The following is a 21749-nucleotide window of genomic DNA, read 5'->3' on the forward strand; positions in this document are numbered from 1 at the left end:
CAAACCTAAATATAGGTATTGAAAAATTTCAGCAATTTCCGTCAGGAGAAATGGATTCTTGCAACACCCCATACAAGTAAGAAAAATTAAATCAGATATACTGGTGAAATTAATGTATTTAAAATTTATTCATGAGTGGATTACTAAACATAAAATTTATGATTGAATTATATAATAAACATATATGTATTCCAATTTCTATCAGTGAAAGCACTTGTCAGAGTCTGCATATATGGGACTGTGTAAAAAAGTGGGAACTTCACACCAGTTGTCCCTAAGGAGAGATGTCATGGAAGTTTTCAATATATTGAACAGTCATGTCAGAGCTGATGATGTAGCAGTTTTCTCGAGTGGAAGTAGAAGTGAAGGATTCAGACTGAAAGAATCCGATGTGGATATGATGATATGGCCAAATAATCATCGAGTGATCTGGGACGTATCTCAGGCCAGGTATTACAATGCACAAAGACGTGTGACAATTCTTGCAGACAATTCAGATAGCCCACCGGGGTACACTTTACTCTAGTTACCAATACCTAGAGCATCAAATCATGTATTGCGATCTACTTTCAAAATAAACGATAGATATTATATATCAAGTTCTTTATACAGAGAGAATGTGCGTTCTGTATTAATATCTAATTGTAATATACACGGACCATGTAGTCTAGGTGTAATAGAAGGTTTTGAATATGATTATGCCCACTGTTTTGCATGCGACTTTTGGCCTCCATCTGCCTCTTCATGGATTGAAAGATGTCACTCATGACAAAAATCTCGTGTTGTTCATGACATCATTACTAGTGGGTGTCACTTAGTAGCTATAGGACACAGTCTAGGCAAGCATTTACACAGTGAGTGGAGGATATCCTTCTCGAAAGCAGAACAAAAGCTCACCTATACAATGAACCATTGCCAATTTTTAACATAAGGCTTGCTGAAACTGTTCTTGAATGAAGTAATTAACATTGAATTAAGTAAAGGGGAAAAATTACTGTGTTCCTATCACTTGAAAACAGCTATTTTCTGGGTTCTGCAATAAAATAAGATTCCACAATGGACTCCACAAAATCTTCTTGAGTGTTTTTGGGTCTGCTTTAAACTCATTCTTAAATGGGTCTATGAAGGAGAGTGTCCTAATTTTTTTATTCCAGAAAACAACATGTTTTTTACCAAAATCTATGGTGAACCACAAGTAATGTTATTCCTTCAACTGTTTATATTATATGAAAAGGGCATATCATGCCTGTTACTGAGTCCCTCCATCAGGCCCTATATCATTGATGTTCTTTATAATCCTCAATGTCCCATTCATATAGACGAAAAATCTTTGATCGCTGAGGCTAAGAGTGGTGCAGAACTATTTGAAGAGATAGATAAAAATGATCCACCATCAGATGATCTGAACTTTGACAGTTATACGAGTATCTTGGACCAGATAGAAAAATTTATGGGTTTTCACCCATCAAAGTATCACATTGTCATGTTACAGATGTTACGGTAGACATTTTGAAACTGAATGACCACACAACACAACTACAACCAGTGATCCTCCTTTGAGGAAAGTTTCAGGAAGATTGTCCCAGCCATCTCTGAGAAACAGCCTGGACAACAAAAACATGCGTACAATCGCAATATGTCGTCCCAGACTTCGTTCGGTGTATATGTCTGAGGTTGACACAGAAAAGTATACTGAAGCTGTAGGCGGAAGGTCATTATCTACAAACTTTAGACAATCTGTATCAAACAACATCAAACTATGCAACCATACAGTTTATATCAATGAGTTAGAAGTAGAGAGAGCAAAGGTCTTCTTTACAGAACAGATGGCAACAACTGTCAATCCCAAACTTCGAATTGTCATTATTGAGGTCCTTTGTTACACCTTTTAAATACCGGTACTTCAAGTGAGAAAACAGCGTTGAATGAACTCCCTAGTTCACTATGATCTGGGGAAACATATACCCATTATATTCAGAGACATATCATGACAGATCTTGGGAATCTGCATGTCAACAGACGACAGGAGACCTCAAGGCTGCTCTATTTTCTTACCAACAATCACTCAGACAACGTTCATTCCTTCACATGGAAACTGCTTCAATAATACCAATTATAATACTGATTTACAGACTTTTATTTCGTTACATGTAGTTAAGAAGTTTTCAACAAAGTTTTCAAGAAGCTAGGATTCTGTCAACAGTTTTTTTCATTTACAGCAACATTTTTACAAGAAAGCATCTAATTTGGATGTAAATAATTTTTTTTTTAATTTTCCTTGAAAAAAATCATTTAAAATAATGAAGAGCTAATGTCGGCCTTTCAATGCTGAAACCATTGTCTAATAAGTTTGACTCAGAGATCTATAAAATAAAAAAATGGTGTGGCATTCCTCCTTAATTTTAGTGGTTTTGGCCCCACCCCTCAAGCCCCCCGGGGGGGGGGAGGGGCAAGGACAATGAAATTCACAATTTTTGTTCCCCTTCATCAATAAAATTGGTTGAAAATGGTTGATCGGTTGTAGAGAAGCAGCTAAAAATATTGAAATCTTAATGCACGACAACGGACGAAAACAGAAAGCAATAGGTCACCTGAGTTTACTCAGCATACCTAAAATTTGAAAAGTTTATAGATAGAAGGACAACTAGACGGACGGACAAAGAGTGATCGCAAAAGCTCATGCACTTGAACTTTCCACTCAGGTGAACTAAAAATAAAATCACAATTCATAATATTTTGGGGCATTAAAAATAAACACTGAAAATTTCCAGAAAAATGTGTCAACAAAAATGGAAGCCATGGGCACTTCACACAGGAAAAAAATGAATCAGATCAAATTGACTTGTAAAATATGTTTTTGATTTAAAACCTAAAATGAATAATACCATTAAAAATTGTTGTTTCTATCACTGAGAGAAGTATACAGCACCTATCAGAGTCTGTATTTAAAGGACTGTGTAATTTGTTTGGAACTCCAAAACAGGTGGCCATGAGGAGAGACGTAGTTGATGTCTTGAATATGTTGGACAATCAAGTTGGAGCAATAAGCAACTTTTTCTGGAGTGGGAGCTATGGCGAAGGATTCAGACTTCAGGGATCTGATAAAGATCTGATGATATGGCAAAAAAATCACCCAGTAATCTGGGACTTATCTCAGATCCAGTATAATGAATACAGACGTGTGCCAATTTTAACGGACAGTTCTGAAAGCCCGCCAGGGTACACTCTACTCAGTTTACCAATACCTAGAGCCTCCACATATGTTCTGGCATCGTGCATTCATAAGAATAATAGATTGTACATATCTAGTTCTCTACTCAAAAGTAGAATGGGCTTACAATCAATGCCTTATTCTACTATTGGACCATGTATCAGTAGTGTTATCGAGGATGTTGAACATGATATTGCCTTCTGTTTTGCGTCTGATGTTTGGCCTCCATCTGCCTCCTCATGGATTGACAGATGTCACTCATGGCCAGAACCTCATGTTGTTCGTGATGTAGTCGGAAATGGATGCCACTTTGTTGCAATAGGACACAAATTAGGGAATGATGCAGTTCATGAATGGAGGATATCTTTCTCGCTGGCTGAACAAAGACTCATCTATGCAATGAACCATTGCCAGTTTTCAACTTATGGCTTATTGAAAGTCTTTCTAGCTGAAGTGATTAATTATGGATTAAGCAGCGACTTTTTATTACTGTGTTCTTATTACATGAAAACTGCCATTTTCTGGGTACTTCAACAAAACCAAATGCTACAATGGTATCCACAAAATCTTCTAAGATGTTTCTGGGTATGGTTAAATCTTCTACTTAAATGGGTTTATGAGGGAGTGTGTCCTAACTTTTTTATGCCAGAAAATAACGTTTTTAAGTAAGATTCATGGCAATTCACAGGAAATGCTATTCCATAGACTGTTGACGCTATATGAAAAGGGTATATCATGCCTGCTACTGAGTCCTTCAATAAGGTCTTTTATCTTACCTGCACTTTTAAACCCCAGACTCTCTGTTTGTGAACAAGGAAAAAAATATTGTAATTTCGGAGGGAAATTTTGATGTAGAACTATTCAAAGAAATAAATAGCAATGATCCACCATTGAAACTGAATCTCTACACGCACATCATGGCATTGTACCAGATAAAAAAGTAACACGTTTTCCCCTGTCAAAGTATCAGGTTGTCATGCTACAAAAATATACATCAACAATCCTTCAGCGAACTGCATTTCTAATATATAACATGCACACAGGTTACGATATTCACACAGGAAATAGCAAAAATAAACAGATATACATTTTCGATAGAGTGTCCTATCACATGCTTAAATTAACAGCCAAGTTTGGTTGTATAACTGACATGTTGTACCTTGCCATGTATTATTACCAAACATGCAGATACGAAGAAGCATTATCTGTTATCGAAAGAACAAAAGTCAAATTAGCAAAGCCATATCTGATGTATCTGCCTACGGTAGATACAGACAACTATACAAACGCTGGTGGTGGGTGGTCCTGGACTAAAACTTCGCCTCGGTCAATATGAATATTTTTCTGGTGAATAACAAACCATATTCAACACCAAAAGAGTCCATAATTGTATATTATTATATAGTCTATTTATAGTCCCTATATAATCTATACAAACGCAAACAGTTCATTACACTACATATTCACCGGATTTTAGGCCGTATTCACCGGAGGGTCAATGCGCGTGCAGCGGCATTGTGACGTCACAATCAAAACATCGAACGACGTTGTAAACAATGGTTGCAACGGCCGCAGCGAGCTACGTATCTGAGGAGGAAAACAACTATTCAAACCTATTTCAGGATTATTTTTTAACATTTGGACGTCTTACACATAACGGAAGTCGGAAAGGAAAACACGGAGGTTACAAACTGTAATCTGGAGATTTTCTTCATTTTCAACAATGGAAGATCGCAAATGAAAATGGTGTCATACAGCCTTCAATGTCTTATCTATTCAAATCCCGACTATACAATAAAACAATTATGGACTCTTTTGGTGTTGAATATGGTTTGTTATTCACCAGAAAAATATCCATATTGACCTCGGCTTCGCCTCGGTCAATATGAATATTTTTCTGGTGAATAACAAACCATATTCAACACCAAAAGAGTCCATAATTGTATATTATTATATAGTCTATTTATAGTCCCTATATAATCTATACAAACGCAAACAGTTCATAACACTACATATTCACCGGATTTTAGGCCGTATTCACCGGAGGGTCAATGCGCGTGCAGCGGCATTGTGACGTCACAATCAAAACATCGAACGACGTTGTAAACAATGGTTGCAACGGCCGCAGCGAGCTACGTATCTGAGCAAGAAAACAATTATTCAAACCTATTTCAGGATTATTTTTTAACATTTGGACGTCTTACACATAACGGAAGTCGGAAAGGAAAACACGGAGGTTACAAACTGTAATCTGGAGATTTTCTTCATTTTCAACAATGGAAGATCGCAAATGAAAATGGTGTCATACAGCCTTCAATGTCTTATCTATTCAAATCCCGACTATACAATAAAACAATTATGGACTCTTTTGGTGTTGAATATGGTTTGTTATTCACCAGAAAAATATCCAAATTGACCTCGGCTTCGCCTCGGTCAATATGAATATTTTTTCTGGTGAATAACAAACCATATTCAACACCAAAAGAGTCCATAATTGTATAATATATCAATGAGATAATTACAGAGCAACAAACTGCTTTACAGAATGGACGAAATGGCTTAATAATTCCGCCCTTGGCTATTTCTCATATGCTAGAGATCCTATGCTACAGACACAATGACCCTGTAAGAGCACAGACGGTATTAAAAGATCTGTTGGAGCTAGTTCACTATGATCAGGGGATACATATACCGACATTACTCAGAGACATGCCATGGCAGATCCTAAGGATCTGTCAACAGAGAACAAAAGACATGAACACTGCTCTATATTCCTACCATCAATCACTCAGACAACATCCATACCACAGAATACAGGCGGCTTCTCTGAAGAGAATACAGAACATCATGGACTACATGTAGATATTGTTATACCAAGATATCTGTCATACTTTTGTTTGTAAAGATGTCTATATATTTCTGTTTTAATTATTTTTGTTTAATGTTTTGGATATTGCTGATGCATTAACTTTATTTGCAAATGTAATCAATATATGACTATGAAAATAAACCAAGATTTTAACTTGAATTTTGTCATGATTTTTTTCAGTCTAGTCTAAATCCTTTCACGGAGTAAATTTAAAATATTTCCATTTATAATTTTTTTCTGTGATAACTCTTTTAAAGTTATCGGAGTTTATATCTTGAGAATTCTACCTCAATGTAAATTAGGCAGGTCGATAGGTCAGGAGCAAAGGAATCCTAACATGCATGCAGATCTATATGATTTCTTTCGTTTGAGGAACGAATTAGACAGAAATCAATTTCTACTTGGTGTGATAATGAATTACTTTTTCGGAATTACAAGGTTTTCATTCGAATACCTGGTGTATATCACGTGGTTCTTTAGAACCGGTCTCGTTAGCAAGGCTATATAAGAGGTGAATAGTGGTTTAAATACCAGTTTAGGACGACACGTAGAGCACGATAAAGTTTAAATTTTATCATGATTTATTCAATCCAACATAAACTTGTATATACAAATTGATTTTCATATTTTGCATATGTTATGTACACTGCACAAATAAAGCTACTGCGTGTCGTTGCTATGTCCAAATGGTGTGTTTGTTCTTTATTGTACTTTCATTTGAAAGTAATGAATGGATTTAGAGTAGAACATGCGCATCTTTCTCTGTGTCTGACGCTAAGCCCTGCCTTTGTGTTTAATGTCAATGGACAAGGACTATTAAAATGGTATAGGATTCCTCGTGTAATTTAAATATATGTCTACATCTTTAAATCTAAATCTACAATTTTATTTTACAATGAAATGGAAATATAAGGAATCACTGTCTAGTTAGTAAAGTATGCCAGGAATATCAACGATAGTGGGAAACATGGGACAATTTATGCAAACGGGCTTCGCCCGCTATGCAAATTATCCCATGTTTCCCACTATCGTTGATGCCCTGGCATACTTTACTAACTAGACAGTGATTCCTTACATCATTCATACAAAGAGAAGTACACACATTCCTGTAATCCCGTCTAAAAATACTAGTAGTTTGTACTTATGTTGGTGAAAAGAAATCAACTTATTAAAAGAGTATCCGACAGCCATTTGACAGTGAGATTCTTAGGCCTCCATGACACCCGATCCCACCTGTGATATTTTAGATCTGTGTTTGCTCTGCTCATAATTTATAATATAATATAGTTTCAATGGACTCAAGAGTTTGGTTATTGTGCACTGTCTTCATATTTCACAGAGAGAAAGATTATTGTCATTTAAAAACAAGAGGCCCAGAGGCCACAGCGCTCACCTGAGCACATCGGGCTTGAATTTACTAACCCCCCCCCCTTCCAGGCGTTCATCATTTGAACAAACTAGAATCTACACTACCTGAGGATGATTCCATATAAATATCACTAATCATAGCTCTGAAGTACTTGAAAAGAAGATTTTAAAAGGTTTCCCTATATATCCCTATGTAAAACTTGGGTCGGCCATTTTGGTCCCACCCTATCCCCAGGGCCGGGGGTCATGATTTTAACAAACTTGAATCTGCACTACCTGAGGATGATTCGACATGAGTTTCATCTTTCCTGGCCCGGTTCTTTAGAAGAAGATTTTTAAAGATTTTTCCTATATATTCCTATGAAAAACTTAGGTCGGCCATTTTGGCCCCACCCTTGCCGCCCCAGGGGTCATGATTTGAACAAACTTGAATCTACACTACCTGAGGATGATTCCACATGAGTTTCATCTTTCCTGTCCTAGTGGTTCTTGAGGAGAAGATTTTTAAAGATTTTTCTTATATACTCCTATGTAAAACTGGGTCGGCCATTTTGGCCCCACCCTTGCCCCGGGGGTCATGATTTGAACAAACTTGAATCTACACTACCTGAGGATGATTCCACTTGAGTTTCATCTTTCCTGGCCCAGTGGTTCTGGAGAAGAAGATTTTTAAAGCTTTTCCTATGTATTCCTATGTAAAACTTGGGTCGGCCATTTTGGCCCCACCCTTGCCCCGGGGGTCATGATTTTAACAAATTTGAATCTACACTACCTGAGGATGATTCCATATGAGTTTCATCTTTCCTGGCCCAGTGGTTCTGGAGAAGAAGATTTTTAAAGATTTTTCCTATATATTCCTATGTAAAACTTGGGTCGGCCATTTTGGCCCCATCCTTGCCCCGGGGGTCATGATTTGAACAAACTTGAATCTACACTACCTGAGGATGATTCCACATGATTTCATCTTTCCTGGTCCAGTGGTTCTGGAGAAGAAGATTTTTAAAGATTTTTCCTATATATTCCTATGTAAAACTTGGGTCGGCCATTTTGGCCCCACCCTTGCCCCGGGGGTCATGATTTGAACAAACTTGAATCTACACTACCTGAGGATGATTCCACATGAGTTTCATCTTTGCTGGCCCAGCGGTTCTGGAGAAGAAGATTTTTTAAAATGCCATTAATTTTTAACAAATTCATGATTATCTCCCCTTGGAAAAGGGCGTGGCCCTCCATTTGAACAAACTTGAATCCCCTTCACCCAAGGATATTTTGTGCCAAGTTTGGTTGAAATTGGCCCAGTGGTTCTGGAGAAGAAGATGAAAATGTGAAAAGTTTACAACAACGACAACGACTACGACGAAAACAACGACAGACAACGGACAAATTTTGATCAGAAAAGCTCATTTGAGCCTTCGGCTCAGGTGAGCTAAAAAAGAAGTGAGTGTTGGGATAAAAAGATATGCAGCAATATACAAAACCTGACTTTGAGATACCTTTATATTTTAAATACCAGTGGTATTTTTAGCTCTTCTGAGCCAAAGGCTCAAAGAGCTAATGCTATGGCCATTTGTGTGGTGTGCGTCGTGCGGTGTGCGTTAACGTTTTAGAATATGGGCCATAACTCAAGAATCCCTTGGCCAATCATTGTCAAATTTGTCACAGGGTATCCTTGGCCCAAGGGCTACCTTTTGTACTAAAACTAGGGTTGGGACCCTAAAACAAGGGGAGATAATCAGGAAAATGAAACCAAAAGTACTGGTTGCTAAAAAATCTTCTTCTCCAGAACCACCAGGCAGATTTTCACCAAACTTACATATAAGGGTCAGGATATGTTGAAGATTGAAAATTGTTCAAGGCATGACCCTGGGGCAAAGGGTGTGGTCTCAAGGTCACTTCAAAGTTAACCAAAATTTACAATTAATAAAAACGTTGATATTTTGCTTACTATAAAGACTAGGATCATCAAATCTTATAAGTTGATGCATCTTAAGACTTCACATAATGTTAACACAAAAGTAGGTCATGGTGACCTACTTTTTAAATTTTACAGACTTTTGTTTTCAAGTTGATTTGGAGGCATATTTTGGACACTTTAAGGCCTATGATCATTAAATTTGGTCAGTTGATGCATCTTGGGTCTTCGAACAACGTCAACTTAAAAGTAGATCACCGTGACCTACTTTTTGAACCTTATGACTAATCCTTTCTAAAACATTTAATCCCATTTTTTGAGACACTGAGAGGTTTAGAATCATTAAATCTTGTACTTTGATGCATCTTGGGAATTTAAAAAATATTTATGAAAAAGTAGGTCACTGTAACCTACTTTTTGAATTTTGTAGGCATTTGTTTTCAAATTGTTTAAAAGACATATTTTGATTACCTTCAGACTAACGATCATCAAACTTTGTCAGTAGATGCATCTTTGGACTTTGAAAAATGTCGACCAAAATGTAGGTCACGATGACCTACTTTCAACATTTTATGGATAGATTTAAGTATCCTAGGTATTTATTGGCTTAGAATCATTAAATTTTGTGAGTCGATGCATCTTGGGTTTTCAGAGAGTGACACCAAAAACTAGGTCACAGTGACCTTCTTTTGACATTTTATGGCTTTATTTAAGTATCTCCGTTACTTATTGGCTTAGACTCATCAAACTTTGTCAGTTGATGCATCCTGGGTTGTCGGAAAGTGACGACCAAAAATTAGGTCACTGTGACCTACTTTTGCGGTTTTGTGGTTATATTTAAGTATCTCTGGTACTTATTGACGTAAAATCATCAAACTTTGTTAGTTGATGCATCTTGGGTTTTGGAGATTGTCGACCAAAAAGAAGGTCACGGTGACCTACTTTCGACATTTTATGGCTATATCTCAGGCACTTATTGGCTTAGAATAATCAAACTTTGTCAGTTGAGGCATCTTGGGTTTTAGGTGAATGTCGATCAAAAAGTAGGTCACGGTGACCTACTTTTGAATATCTCAGGTACTTAATAGCTTAGAATCATCCAATTTTGTCAATTTAGGCATCTTGCGTTTTCGAGAACTTCGACCAAAATGTAGGTCACTCTGACCTACATTTTATGGCTATAATTAATTATATCTGGTACTTATTGGCTTAGAATCTTAAACTTTGTCAATTAATGTATCTTGAGTCATCAGAAAATTTCAAACAAAAGGTGGGTCACTTTGACCTACTTATGGTATTTTATAATTATATTATAATATTTTCAGTCTTAACTGGCTAAATATTTTCAGCCTTTGTCAGTTGATGCATTTTGGGTCTTATGATACTAATAGAGTTGGAGGCTTCTAATAGAAGTGATAGATTGTACAATTTATCAGAAGAGCGATTCAAGGCCCTTGGGCCTCTTGTATATAACTAAATGAAATTTTACAGTAAAAATCAATTTAAGACATGGGGATGTAAGTATCGGGGTATCTAAAATTATGTTGATAATATTTGATTAGATATTTGAGAATTTATAGGAGTGATGACATTACTTTGGAATCAAAGTGAAGACAAAGAACAGGATTGATCTAAAGAAATTTACATACAAATATGTAAACAGGGCATAAAATTCGGGCCCCCTGAAATTCCAGAGGTGGAATAAGGTGCCATGGAGGAGTAAATAGCTTCTGTTTACTGGTCACACCCGGTGAACCCTGTGTACAGATCAAATAGATGGAGTATTCAGTAGTCAAATTTTGTATAAAAGCATGAGATGAAACATATAACAGCCAAAACAGCAAAAACAAAGTGTGATCAAATCATGGCCTTTGGTGCTAGCATGGGGTTAAAATAGGCATTCAAAATTTTCATCAAAATATAAGGAAATTGTTTTTAAAATTGGACTACCCAATGTATATTAAATCTGATTGAGGTAAGTATTGATTCAAATGTGTTGAAGTTTTTGCAATTGGGATTAGGATAAAACTAACAAGAGAATAAAATTTTCCATAATACAGGTATAAACATGGAAATTTTTGAAAGAGCAAGATCACATTACTATCCAGTTCCAGTATATCTTTAAATGTGGCAGAGGGAATGTGAATACTGCTGTGTGCATCTGTAGAAAAACTATATATCCATAGCCTATAAACCCTAGGCCTCGATAGCTAGCAAGGGACATGGGAAAACAAAATGCCTCTAGCTTCAAGTGTATAAAATCATATTCAATTTCTGAACCAAAAGGTGTGAAACAAAACATTTCTTTGGAAAATTAATCTATGGTAAAAAAAAAGAGTAATATTCCCATTTCCTTGGAATTTTAATTCAAAGGGGAAAAATACCTTGAGCATTAGTATTTTCTTAGAGACTTGTATGTCGACCATTACACTGAGATGGTTTCATTTTAGACCCCCTTTTTAGTGGTATGAACCTTGAATAAATGGATTTTAAAAAATACCAACGTCGAGGCATAAAATTGTATTTGAAGGTAAAGTATGCCCTTATGTCATCTTTCTGTTAAAAATGCATATTATGTCAAATCTCACCAAAGCTTTATTTCACCTGTTTAAGAAATGATGTTCATTTTGGTCTGATTTGTTCTACTTCTTTATGATCTCCCAATTCTCTGTTATAATTTTGATTGTTAGTGAAAATTCAAACCAATAAAGATCTTTGTAGCTGGCAAATAAAAAAATAAACATTATAAATGATAAATCAACATTTTCATTCTCAAAGACAAAAATATCAAAAGACTTTATTTCAATTCCCATCAGCAAATAAAAAATAATCTTTATAATAATACCTTTCCATGTATAAATCTGCATTGTTAAAATTGGATGCTGCAAGGAATTTACAAAGAAATATTTAAGTTACATGTACATTAATTCTTTAAAATGCAATAAAAAAGTCCCAAAATAAATCAGTTCACATTGCACTTTTTTAAATGCTCTGTTGATATTTCAGGAAACTATTTAGATATTACAGAATTTTTAAACAGATTGAATGAAACAATGTCATCAAAATACTTGATTTCAGATTTATACTGTGTACCAGATGATTTGGAAATCAATTTTGGTATAAAATTTCATATAGCACCAATTTTTGGCCTTGGAAATTCAACAGCTTATGTAATGTGTGCATTATTCTATACAACTGAGTGAACAATGCAATTGACAAAGATATGTAAACAGACAAAGTACATATTGCAATTATTGAGATATGCGAGTTACATATTAACACTTGAACCTTATTGGTGCAATAAAAATATCTTTTTAGGCCATAAAAACAATCTCCCATAACAAATAAATTACAAATTTTGAAATCTGTATATAAATATCACATTGACATGAGTAATGGTACAACTTTGTGGCATATCTGATAATAAACAAAAACAATAATCTGATAATAAGAAACAAAAACATTACTTATTCAGTAAAAATTCTCAAATTAAGTGACTGTATAACCCATCTCACACATGATAAAAAATAGCCACCATAGACTCCTCTTAATTATTGACCAGAGTAAAAAAAAAATTCAGAAAAAAAAAACATCCAGTAGTAGTGACTGTTACATATTTTGACACAGGCAATAAATTAATGAGTTCAGGGTCCATACCACAATGAATAATACAATTTCTTGATGTCTTTGACAATGGTAAGCTGTTTTTTCTCCTTAGTTTTCAGTCCCATGCCATTATCTGATTTCTGATCGATTTTTCACTCCTATGATGATCAATTTTCCGTCTCTCAGACCAGCGAAGATGTGGCTGTTGCTATTGGTGATGGCCAATGAATGAACAGGGACATGGAGTGGCAGGACTGTTAGTTGTCTGAGTCTTAAAATAACAAGAACGATCAACATAAAGCAAAACTTTACTAGTTGAAAGCATACACTAATGCCTATTTATTATTCAGAGTGGTATTTTTTGCATAATTATGATAAACATTGCAAAGTAATTAAGCACACATCAGCATGTAAAAAACTAAAATCAGATCATTTTCCACTGTTGTGGAATAAAATAACATAATTGATAATGACACATGATATAAAATTCTGTTCCTACCCAAACGTTTCCCAGATGCAGAGTTGACCCTGATTGTCGCCTGTGATCAGGTGATCTTCCACATTGATCACATGACCCAGCCCCTGACTCAGTCTCTCAGTACACAGGTGCTGTCCATTGATGGAGAAGAGATGGAGGGAGAACCTCTCCTGTTAAAAAATACTATGAAAGATAGATCACACATAAAGCTAAACCTGATTACCTCAGCTGCAATGGGACCAAGAAACCTTCAAGATACATGTATTTGAAGGTTTGATATGTTATGGTTAGAAAACAATGAGAATGAATCACATCATTTTGACATACCCATGGTATTTGAGATAGCAGAGTTTGAGATACTGAAGTTCTACTGTATATGAATTGTTTCAGAAAGCTTCAAACAACATGTGTTCATTTACTCATTACTACAGGTTGTATGAAGATTATACATTTTACCTTTGGTTCTATAGGCAATGTCTCATGGCAGTACAACACAATACGTCCCATATCATCCATTACCATGTGGGGGATATTTAACGTGTATCCCATAGTGCACGGCGGACGGAGGGTCCTCATGTAGTGTCCTCTACGAACGGTGTGTATAATCACAGTGCCATCCTGACAGTACAAAAGTTATCATTACCATTGAATTTATTTAACATTCCTTAAGACTAACACCTCCAAAATTTGAGAAAACAATGCATGATTTAAATTTATCAAACATTAAAGCATGCCCTCTCTATAAATTGATTGATTATGTAAATTAGCAACCTTTGAGGCTGACACAGCCGTATCGAGCTCCACAGAGATCTGGACAGCGGTCACCTCAGCATCATGTCCATACAATGTCTGAAGTCTCTTTGGGTTCACATAGCTGCTGTATCCTCCCTTAAATAAATCATACATTTCTCTACCACAAACACTTTAGATCAAATTTAATACATCTCAAATAAAGATACCAGTAGTTAACAATAAATCAAACACAGGTATCAAATAGCATTGACATAAAACAAATTGATTTCCTTTAAATAATTAAAATAATATTGAATTGATCATTAGAATCATACAAGGCCCCACTGTAAATAACCTTGACCTTTTGACTTTGACCTTACCTGCATGACCACTTCCCACACAATGCAGGAAGTATCCGCGGACCCAGTAATCAGCTGTCGTCCACAGTGATCCAAGGCCAGACAGGTCACCACATCTGTAATGTTCAAGCAATATGAAACTTATTACCTGTATATAAGATCTTTAATAATACATGTAATAATCTTTTGTAAATCTCTTAGATGGTCAAGACTTAAAACTCAAAGACTGTCAATATTTTTCAAAGTAACTAATATTAATTATATTGACTCTTTCTTTAAATAGAGAAATAGAGAGATTCTTTTTTACTGAATATAACAACATAATTTCAGTTGTTTTTTGACCCCTGCTGAAAGTGGGGGATATTAATTTTGGTGTGTCTGTCCCTCTGTCTGTCTGTAGTTCTATTTATCTGTAACACTTTCATTTCCAAGCAATATCTTTTGAAGCCTTTGAGCTTTTGCAATTAGGTTTTACACAATAACTTCCTATACCCTAAGGAAGATCCCTATTAATTTTGAGGTCAAAAGGTCAAGGTCATAAATTCAAAAATTTTGTCTGTTTTAACACTTTTGTTTCCACATGAAATCTCGAGAAGCCTTTGAGCTTTCGCAATGACATTTTATACCACAACTCCCTATAGCCCAAGGAAGACTGCTCTTTATTTTAAATTCAAAAGGTCAAGGTCATAAATTCATACATTATGTGTGTTTGTAAAACTTTCGTTTCTGGGCTATATCTCAAAAAGCTTTTGATTTTTTGCAATTAAATTTTATACCATAACTCCCTATGGCTCTTCCTGCCCCCCTTGAAGCCCCCCCCCCCCCCCCCCCCCCCCCCCCCCCCCCCCCCCCCCCCCCCCCCCCCCCCCCCCCCCCGCCCAAGTTCATCGCATTATCTACTTTTTTCCTTAAGTAGGGAGCAATGATTCCCCAATTAGCCTGTTTTTTTTAGCTGAGGGTTAATTATCATTGTACATATATGTAATGACACTGTATATAAAGTCAAACTTGCCACTAGTCACTAGTAATTAACATCATTAAAAATAAAGTTGATGTCAGGTGATCTCTGATTTAATACATGTACCTATATGTTGTATGATGTGGTTGACTTTCTTCCCCTTTCCCAGGTGATACACCTGTAAACTATTGTCCCAGTGACCAACACTGAATAGGAGCTTGGCATCATGGGATACCATAAAAAGCTTGGAGTCCACTTTTAGATTCGGTGAAAAGGGACAAGGCATTCTTCTTTTACTTCTATAAATAAAAATTAAAATATTCATAAAAACAATAAATACAAACAAATGTTTGCAAATCAGTGAAAAATAAAGGGATATTCAAAAGACACATCAATTTAAGATTTAGAAACAAAGTAAATTAGAGCAATTTGTATCAAATAAAAGCCTGAAATTCAATGGTTTTATGCCATACTTTGGGTTGCTGAGAGCTGGGTCCTTTTCAAATGTGAAGTAGTTAGAGATGGATTTATCATAGGGCAGCCAGCCATGTAGACCGATAATTCCACTCTCAGAGATTGTCACCTGGAAATAAGTCAACAGAACTCAGCAATACACAGCATATCTATCTTAGATGTTACAGTACTATGTGGAAAAGGTAAGGGTAACCAGAAGTCTCTGTCGAGACTTAAGCTCTACTGGTTTTTACTTAAGAAAAGTAGCAGTTGGGAATTGAAACTTTACAACAGCAATAAATAGAATAATGATCCTTGATTATAAGTCTCTTTATGTTCTTAGTGTAGTCTACTTGCATGCCACATTATATTATAATCAGACTAAAACTGTGTTTGGGGTGGTATTTTACAGAAATTTCTATCTTTAGTAATCAAGGCAATAATGTTCATCAAAATCAAAAAATGATAAATAGAATTGTGTATTGTATCTTAGTGTAGTCTTAACTTCTGTGCAAAATTATACTGAAATCAGAACAAAACTAGGAGGAGTAGTGTTTTGAAGTATATCATAGAAAGTTCTATGTTTAGTAACCATGGCAACATCATTCATAAGAATCAAAAAACCGATAAACTGAATTATGAATCTTAGTGTAGTCTACCTGTGTGCCAAGTTAAATTGAAATCAGACCAAAACTGTAGGAAGAGTAGCATTTTGAAACAATTTCACACAAATTTCTATTTTTAGTAACCATGGCAACATCGTTCATCAAATCAAAAACCAATACACAGAATAGTGTAACTTAGTGTATTCTACTTGTATGCCAATGTTATATTGAAATCAGACCAAAACTGTAGGAGGAGTAGCATTTTGAAACAATTTCACAGAAATTTTACTTTTAGAAACCGAGGCAACACTGTTCATCGAAATCAAAAACCAATACAAAGAATTATGTATCTTAGTGTAGTCTACTTGTGTGCCAAGTTATATTGAAATCAGTCCACAACTGTAGGAGAAGTAACAATTTTAAACAATTTCACAGAAATTTCTATTTTTAATAACCATAACAACATCGTTCATCGAAATCAAAAACCGATACAGAGAATTATGTATCTCGGTGTAGTCTACTTGTGTACCAAGTTATATTGAAATCAGACTAAAACTGTAGGAGGAGTAGCATTTTGAAAAATTGTTTACAGACAGACAGATGGACAGCTAGGCGGACGGACGCCAGAAGCATTACTATCACATAAGCTCTTCTGGTCTCTGACCAGTAGAGCTAAAGACATGGCATTTGAAATTTTAGTAAACTTTAAGTAAGAAAGTTTACCATAGTATCAGCCATTCCATGCTGTATGATGGACCTCGCTTGACTTCTAGGGACGGAAATGTACACCAGAGGATCAGTTTCCTGGGAAACCTGTACACAATATTTTTTTGGTAATTTATATAAATTCAAAACAAAGTAACATATGTCTAAACCCACAGTTATTGGTTTTTGTGAGTTAGTCTGAATGTAAACACTGACCTCCACAAAGAAAACCTTGAGCTGATGGAGAAAATCAAACACACACAGGGGGCGGTCAGCTTTGATGGCCTTCAGGGCCACTTCTTCCATTGTCATTCTTCTAGGATGGGCCTCCTGAAATATACGACAGAAAAAAATGTGCATTCATTTTTCAAAATAAAATGGAACAAATACCGGTAAGTACAATGTAGCTCTTTCACATGTCTTAACTGTTTAACTTCATAAAGTGAGGTGCGTTTCTTTCAGTCATGTGTAATAAGCTCACGCAAAATTCCCTCCCATTCCATATTACACTGCCTCGTAAGTTCACACAGAATTCCCTTCCATTCCATGCTATATTTTCTCACCTTCAGAAGCTGACAGGGAGTCTGTCCAAAGTTGTTGATCATCCCCTCTATAGCCTTCCTCTCTTTGTCATCCTTCACAGCATCCAAGTCAACAGCACCTGTAACCACAAGGAGCAGGTAACTCAGAATAACACTTACAGCATTACAAGACTGTAAAATTACTACTACATTGAATGTATAATCCAATTATTTTAATACCTACTGAAATGTTAGGTATACATGAGATGCAAGATAAAATACTGTAAATGTATTACATTTGGCGTGTATGATATTTGGCGGAAATTCAATTTTCAACAAGTTAGCGTAGATTTGATTTAGCGCTGTCTGAAGTTGCTAGTTAAAAAGTTAATATACAAGACATTTAGCGATGTACTTGAATTAGCGGACAATACTTTCTGCCAAAATCGCTTAATAGAATACTAAATGTAATACGTTTACAGTACATCATAGTAAGTAATACAGTAAAACTCGTTTAGTACGAACACGGATATAGCGAATTCACAGACATAACAAAGTTTTTCTGGGTCCCCGGCAAAATTCTTAACAAATCTTTGTATAATTTTACGGTTATAACGAACTCTGATATAATGAATTTACAGATATAGCGAACTGATTTTGAGTCCCGTTGAGGTTAAATATAATAAAATTTACATCTTTTATAATGACTTTAAAGATTATAAAAAATGATAAATTGAACTAACTTTATTTCCTTTTAGCATTTGTATAGACCATTCAATTCATAATAAAACCTTAGTTATCCAAGATATGTTTTGTAATATTTGCTTCCCTAACATATTTGGTAGTAATACTTGAAGGAAAACATGCACATTGCGAATTCGCTATAATGGTTAAACGAATTCATTATACAAATATAGAGAATTACGGATATAGCGAATTAAATTCACAGGTCCCAAGGACTTCGCTATAACTGAGTTTTACTGTACAACAGACAAAAGGGCTTTTAACACTTTACAACTTACAAAATTGTATGCAAAATAAACTGAATCCTCACGTCACAGAAATATTACGTTACCATTTCCCTGCAAGCACTTTCTAAAGTTTAGTGTAAATAATGTCATGACGTAATATTTTAATTAGAAAATAATTTTTCTTATTTTATGAGATTATGCAAGAATGAAATGGTTGGAATTTGGCAATAAATTGAAGATTTAATGAACTTTTTAAAGTGCATGAAAATGTGTGATTGTGGGGAAACGGTAAATGCGTGATTTTTTGTCAGAAATAGGAAATGGTATATGCGTTAAAATGCGTGACTGCTGGGAAGGGGGTTAAATGCTTATGTCACCTAAGCCCTGCTCTTCTTCAGAAAGTTATTTTAAAAAGATTTTTCTCTTAGTATTTTAATAATTATTTGGACTGTATATTATGGTCCCATCCTAGAATTTGCCATGACACTCAGTTAAAAATCTTATTCTGGGTCATAACACAAATGCATCTTTACAGCACATCAGCAAACGTTTTACAAAAAACTTTAGAATTTCTTATATATCTCAACTCTCAACTATAAATTAGGCTCTGGACAAGAAATCAACATTTGTTCAAGTGATCATGATTTAAGTCAAAGACTTGATTTTAGTCATAAGCAACAATTATGCCATAAGTGAGCTCCTATGGTGTGAAAAGCCCCATAACACATTAAAAGGTAGGCAAAGAAATGGAGATTGTGAATCTACCCTCATAAATGAGGGAACAAAACAAGTATCTTTATATACATGTATATAACTTAGTAATAAAATATTCAGCATTCCAGAATGCCTCAAAATTTCATTGTTAAAAGACTTTACAACAGGTTAATTTTGCAAACTGAATTTTTTTTAAATCAAATTAATCCTTCCAAGAAAGCATCAAAATTTCTTCATTGACCTAATTAAATTTTTTATTTTTGTGATTCTTTTGATGTTGCTGGTATACTATAATTTTTTTTTGACTACTGTAAGATTTTTTATAATGTTGAGTTATAATATAAAACAATAAATTTTTTGTAAAATTTGGAAAACCAAAGAAATTAACTAACCACAGAATAGGTGAAAGAAGGAATAATAAAAAAATCTTTTGTAACTATTGCAATAAAGTCATGCAGAGTTATATGAAGGTAAACTCAATTTTACTTCATAAAAAAAATAGACAGAAATGTATAATTTTTTAGTTTGAAATACTAAAAAAAGACTTAATATTAAATATGCTGAAAAATTTGAGTAACTTTTAGTAAATGCTTCAGCTGACATTACCAGAATCTAAGAAGTCATCATCTTCTATAAAAACAAGATATATTTTTGAAACAATGCTCTTACTACTCCATACTTAAAGTATTTGTCAGAGGCAAAATCTGTATGAACATAGATTACTTAATACATGTATACTGGCTTCAAAGCAATATTTTTCTCTTCTTCAAAATGAGCATTTCATAATTTTTTTACCATTCTTTACATTGATGTACTTTATTGACTAAAACTGTAAGGAAACAAGAGGCCCACGGGCCTTATAGGTCACCTGAGTATTGTGTAACAACTTTCAAACAATTAAATTTCGTGTTTTAAACCAGAGGCGATGAAATTCACAATTCACAATTTTGAAAGAGGCACCATTGTTTATCATAATTATTAACTTAGCATGCTTACTCTATTTACTTAATACCCAGAGGTAGATCGGAGTAACAAAGAGAAAATGTACTTCCACTTTATACCCAGTTGTGCACCTCACCCCAAAGGAGCCACTGACCCAGGGGCCACATATTTCAAAATTTTGCAAATTTTATCATAAAATGGTTTATTAATACCAAAGAGCAGATTTCAAAGCATTAATTTATTTTCAGACTATGTAACCCCCGACCCAGGGGGCATTTAAAAAAACACTTTGCTAGATGCACCTTTCTTCATCATAAATATATATACTTGGATCATTGGCATAAAACCCGGAAGCAAAAGAAAATATTTTCAAAAAATTATTGTATTTTTACTATATAATCAATAGAGCCCCACCCTAACTCCAGAACCCATGACCCTGGGGCCATAAAATTCACAATTTTGGAAAAGGCACTCTTTCTCATCATAACTATGTGCTTTGTTAGTTTATTTAATACCCAGAAGCAAAGAAGAAGATTTTCAAAGATTAAATGCATTTTCACTATATAATCCATAGAGCCCCGCCCTAACACCAGAACCTCTGACCCTGGGGCCATAAAATTCACAAATCTGGAAGAGGCACTCTTGCTCATCATTACTATCTACTTATTTACCGGGTAGTTTATTTAATACCCAGATGTAGAGAAGAACATTCTCAAAGAATTAATGCATTTTCACTATATAATCAATAGAGCCCCCCCCCCCCTTACACCAGAACCCCTGACCCTAGGGCCATAAAATTCACAATTTTGGAAAAGGTACTCTTGCTTATCATTACTGTGTGCTTAGTTACTTTATTTAATACTCAGAAGCTGAGAAGAAGATTTTCAAAGAATAAATGCATTTTCACCATATAATCAATAGAGCCCCGCCCTAACACCAGAACCCCCGACCCTCGGGCCATAAAATTCACAATTTTGGAAAAGGCACTCTTGCTCATCATTACTATGTTCTTAGTTAGTTTATTTAATACCCAGAAGCAGAGAAGAAGATGTTCAAAGATTAATTGCATTTTCACTATATAATCTATAGAGCCCCACCCTAACACCAGAACCCCTGACCCTGGGGCCATAAAGTTCACAAATCTGGAAGAGGCACTCTTGCTCATCATTACTATCTACTTGGTTAGTTTATTAAATACCCAGAAGCAGAGAAGAAGATTCTCAAAGAATTAATGCATTTTCACTATATAATCAATAGAGTCCCACATTAACACCAGAACCCCTGACCCTGGGGCCATAAAATTCACAAATCTGAAAGGGGCACTCTTGCTCATCATAACTATGTG

General features: G+C 35.1%; 1 protein-coding gene across 1 annotated transcript in view; it reads right to left on the reverse strand.

The window, feature by feature from the left end:
* Positions 1 to 12145: 12145 nt before the first annotated feature.
* The window catches only part of LOC134239055 (neurobeachin-like protein 1), a 43798-nt gene continuing 34194 nt past the window's right edge, over positions 12146 to 21749 (reverse strand). Inside the window, 11 exon segments of the mRNA XM_062721199.1 lie at positions 12146 to 13237; positions 13466 to 13614; positions 13901 to 14062; positions 14216 to 14332; positions 14557 to 14651; positions 15620 to 15792; positions 15967 to 16076; positions 17275 to 17364; positions 17473 to 17586; positions 17820 to 17917; positions 20069 to 20092. Of these exon segments, the coding sequence (XP_062577183.1) occupies positions 13096 to 13237; positions 13466 to 13614; positions 13901 to 14062; positions 14216 to 14332; positions 14557 to 14651; positions 15620 to 15792; positions 15967 to 16076; positions 17275 to 17364; positions 17473 to 17586; positions 17820 to 17917; positions 20069 to 20092 (1274 nt within the window). The 3' untranslated portion in view covers positions 12146 to 13095.

This window comes from Saccostrea cucullata, unplaced genomic scaffold, assembly GCF_032062105.1.
Source record: "Saccostrea cucullata isolate Sc308-1 unplaced genomic scaffold, CSIRO_AGI_Scuc_v1 ctg376, whole genome shotgun sequence".
NCBI lineage: Eukaryota > Metazoa > Mollusca > Bivalvia > Ostreida > Ostreidae > Saccostrea > Saccostrea cuccullata.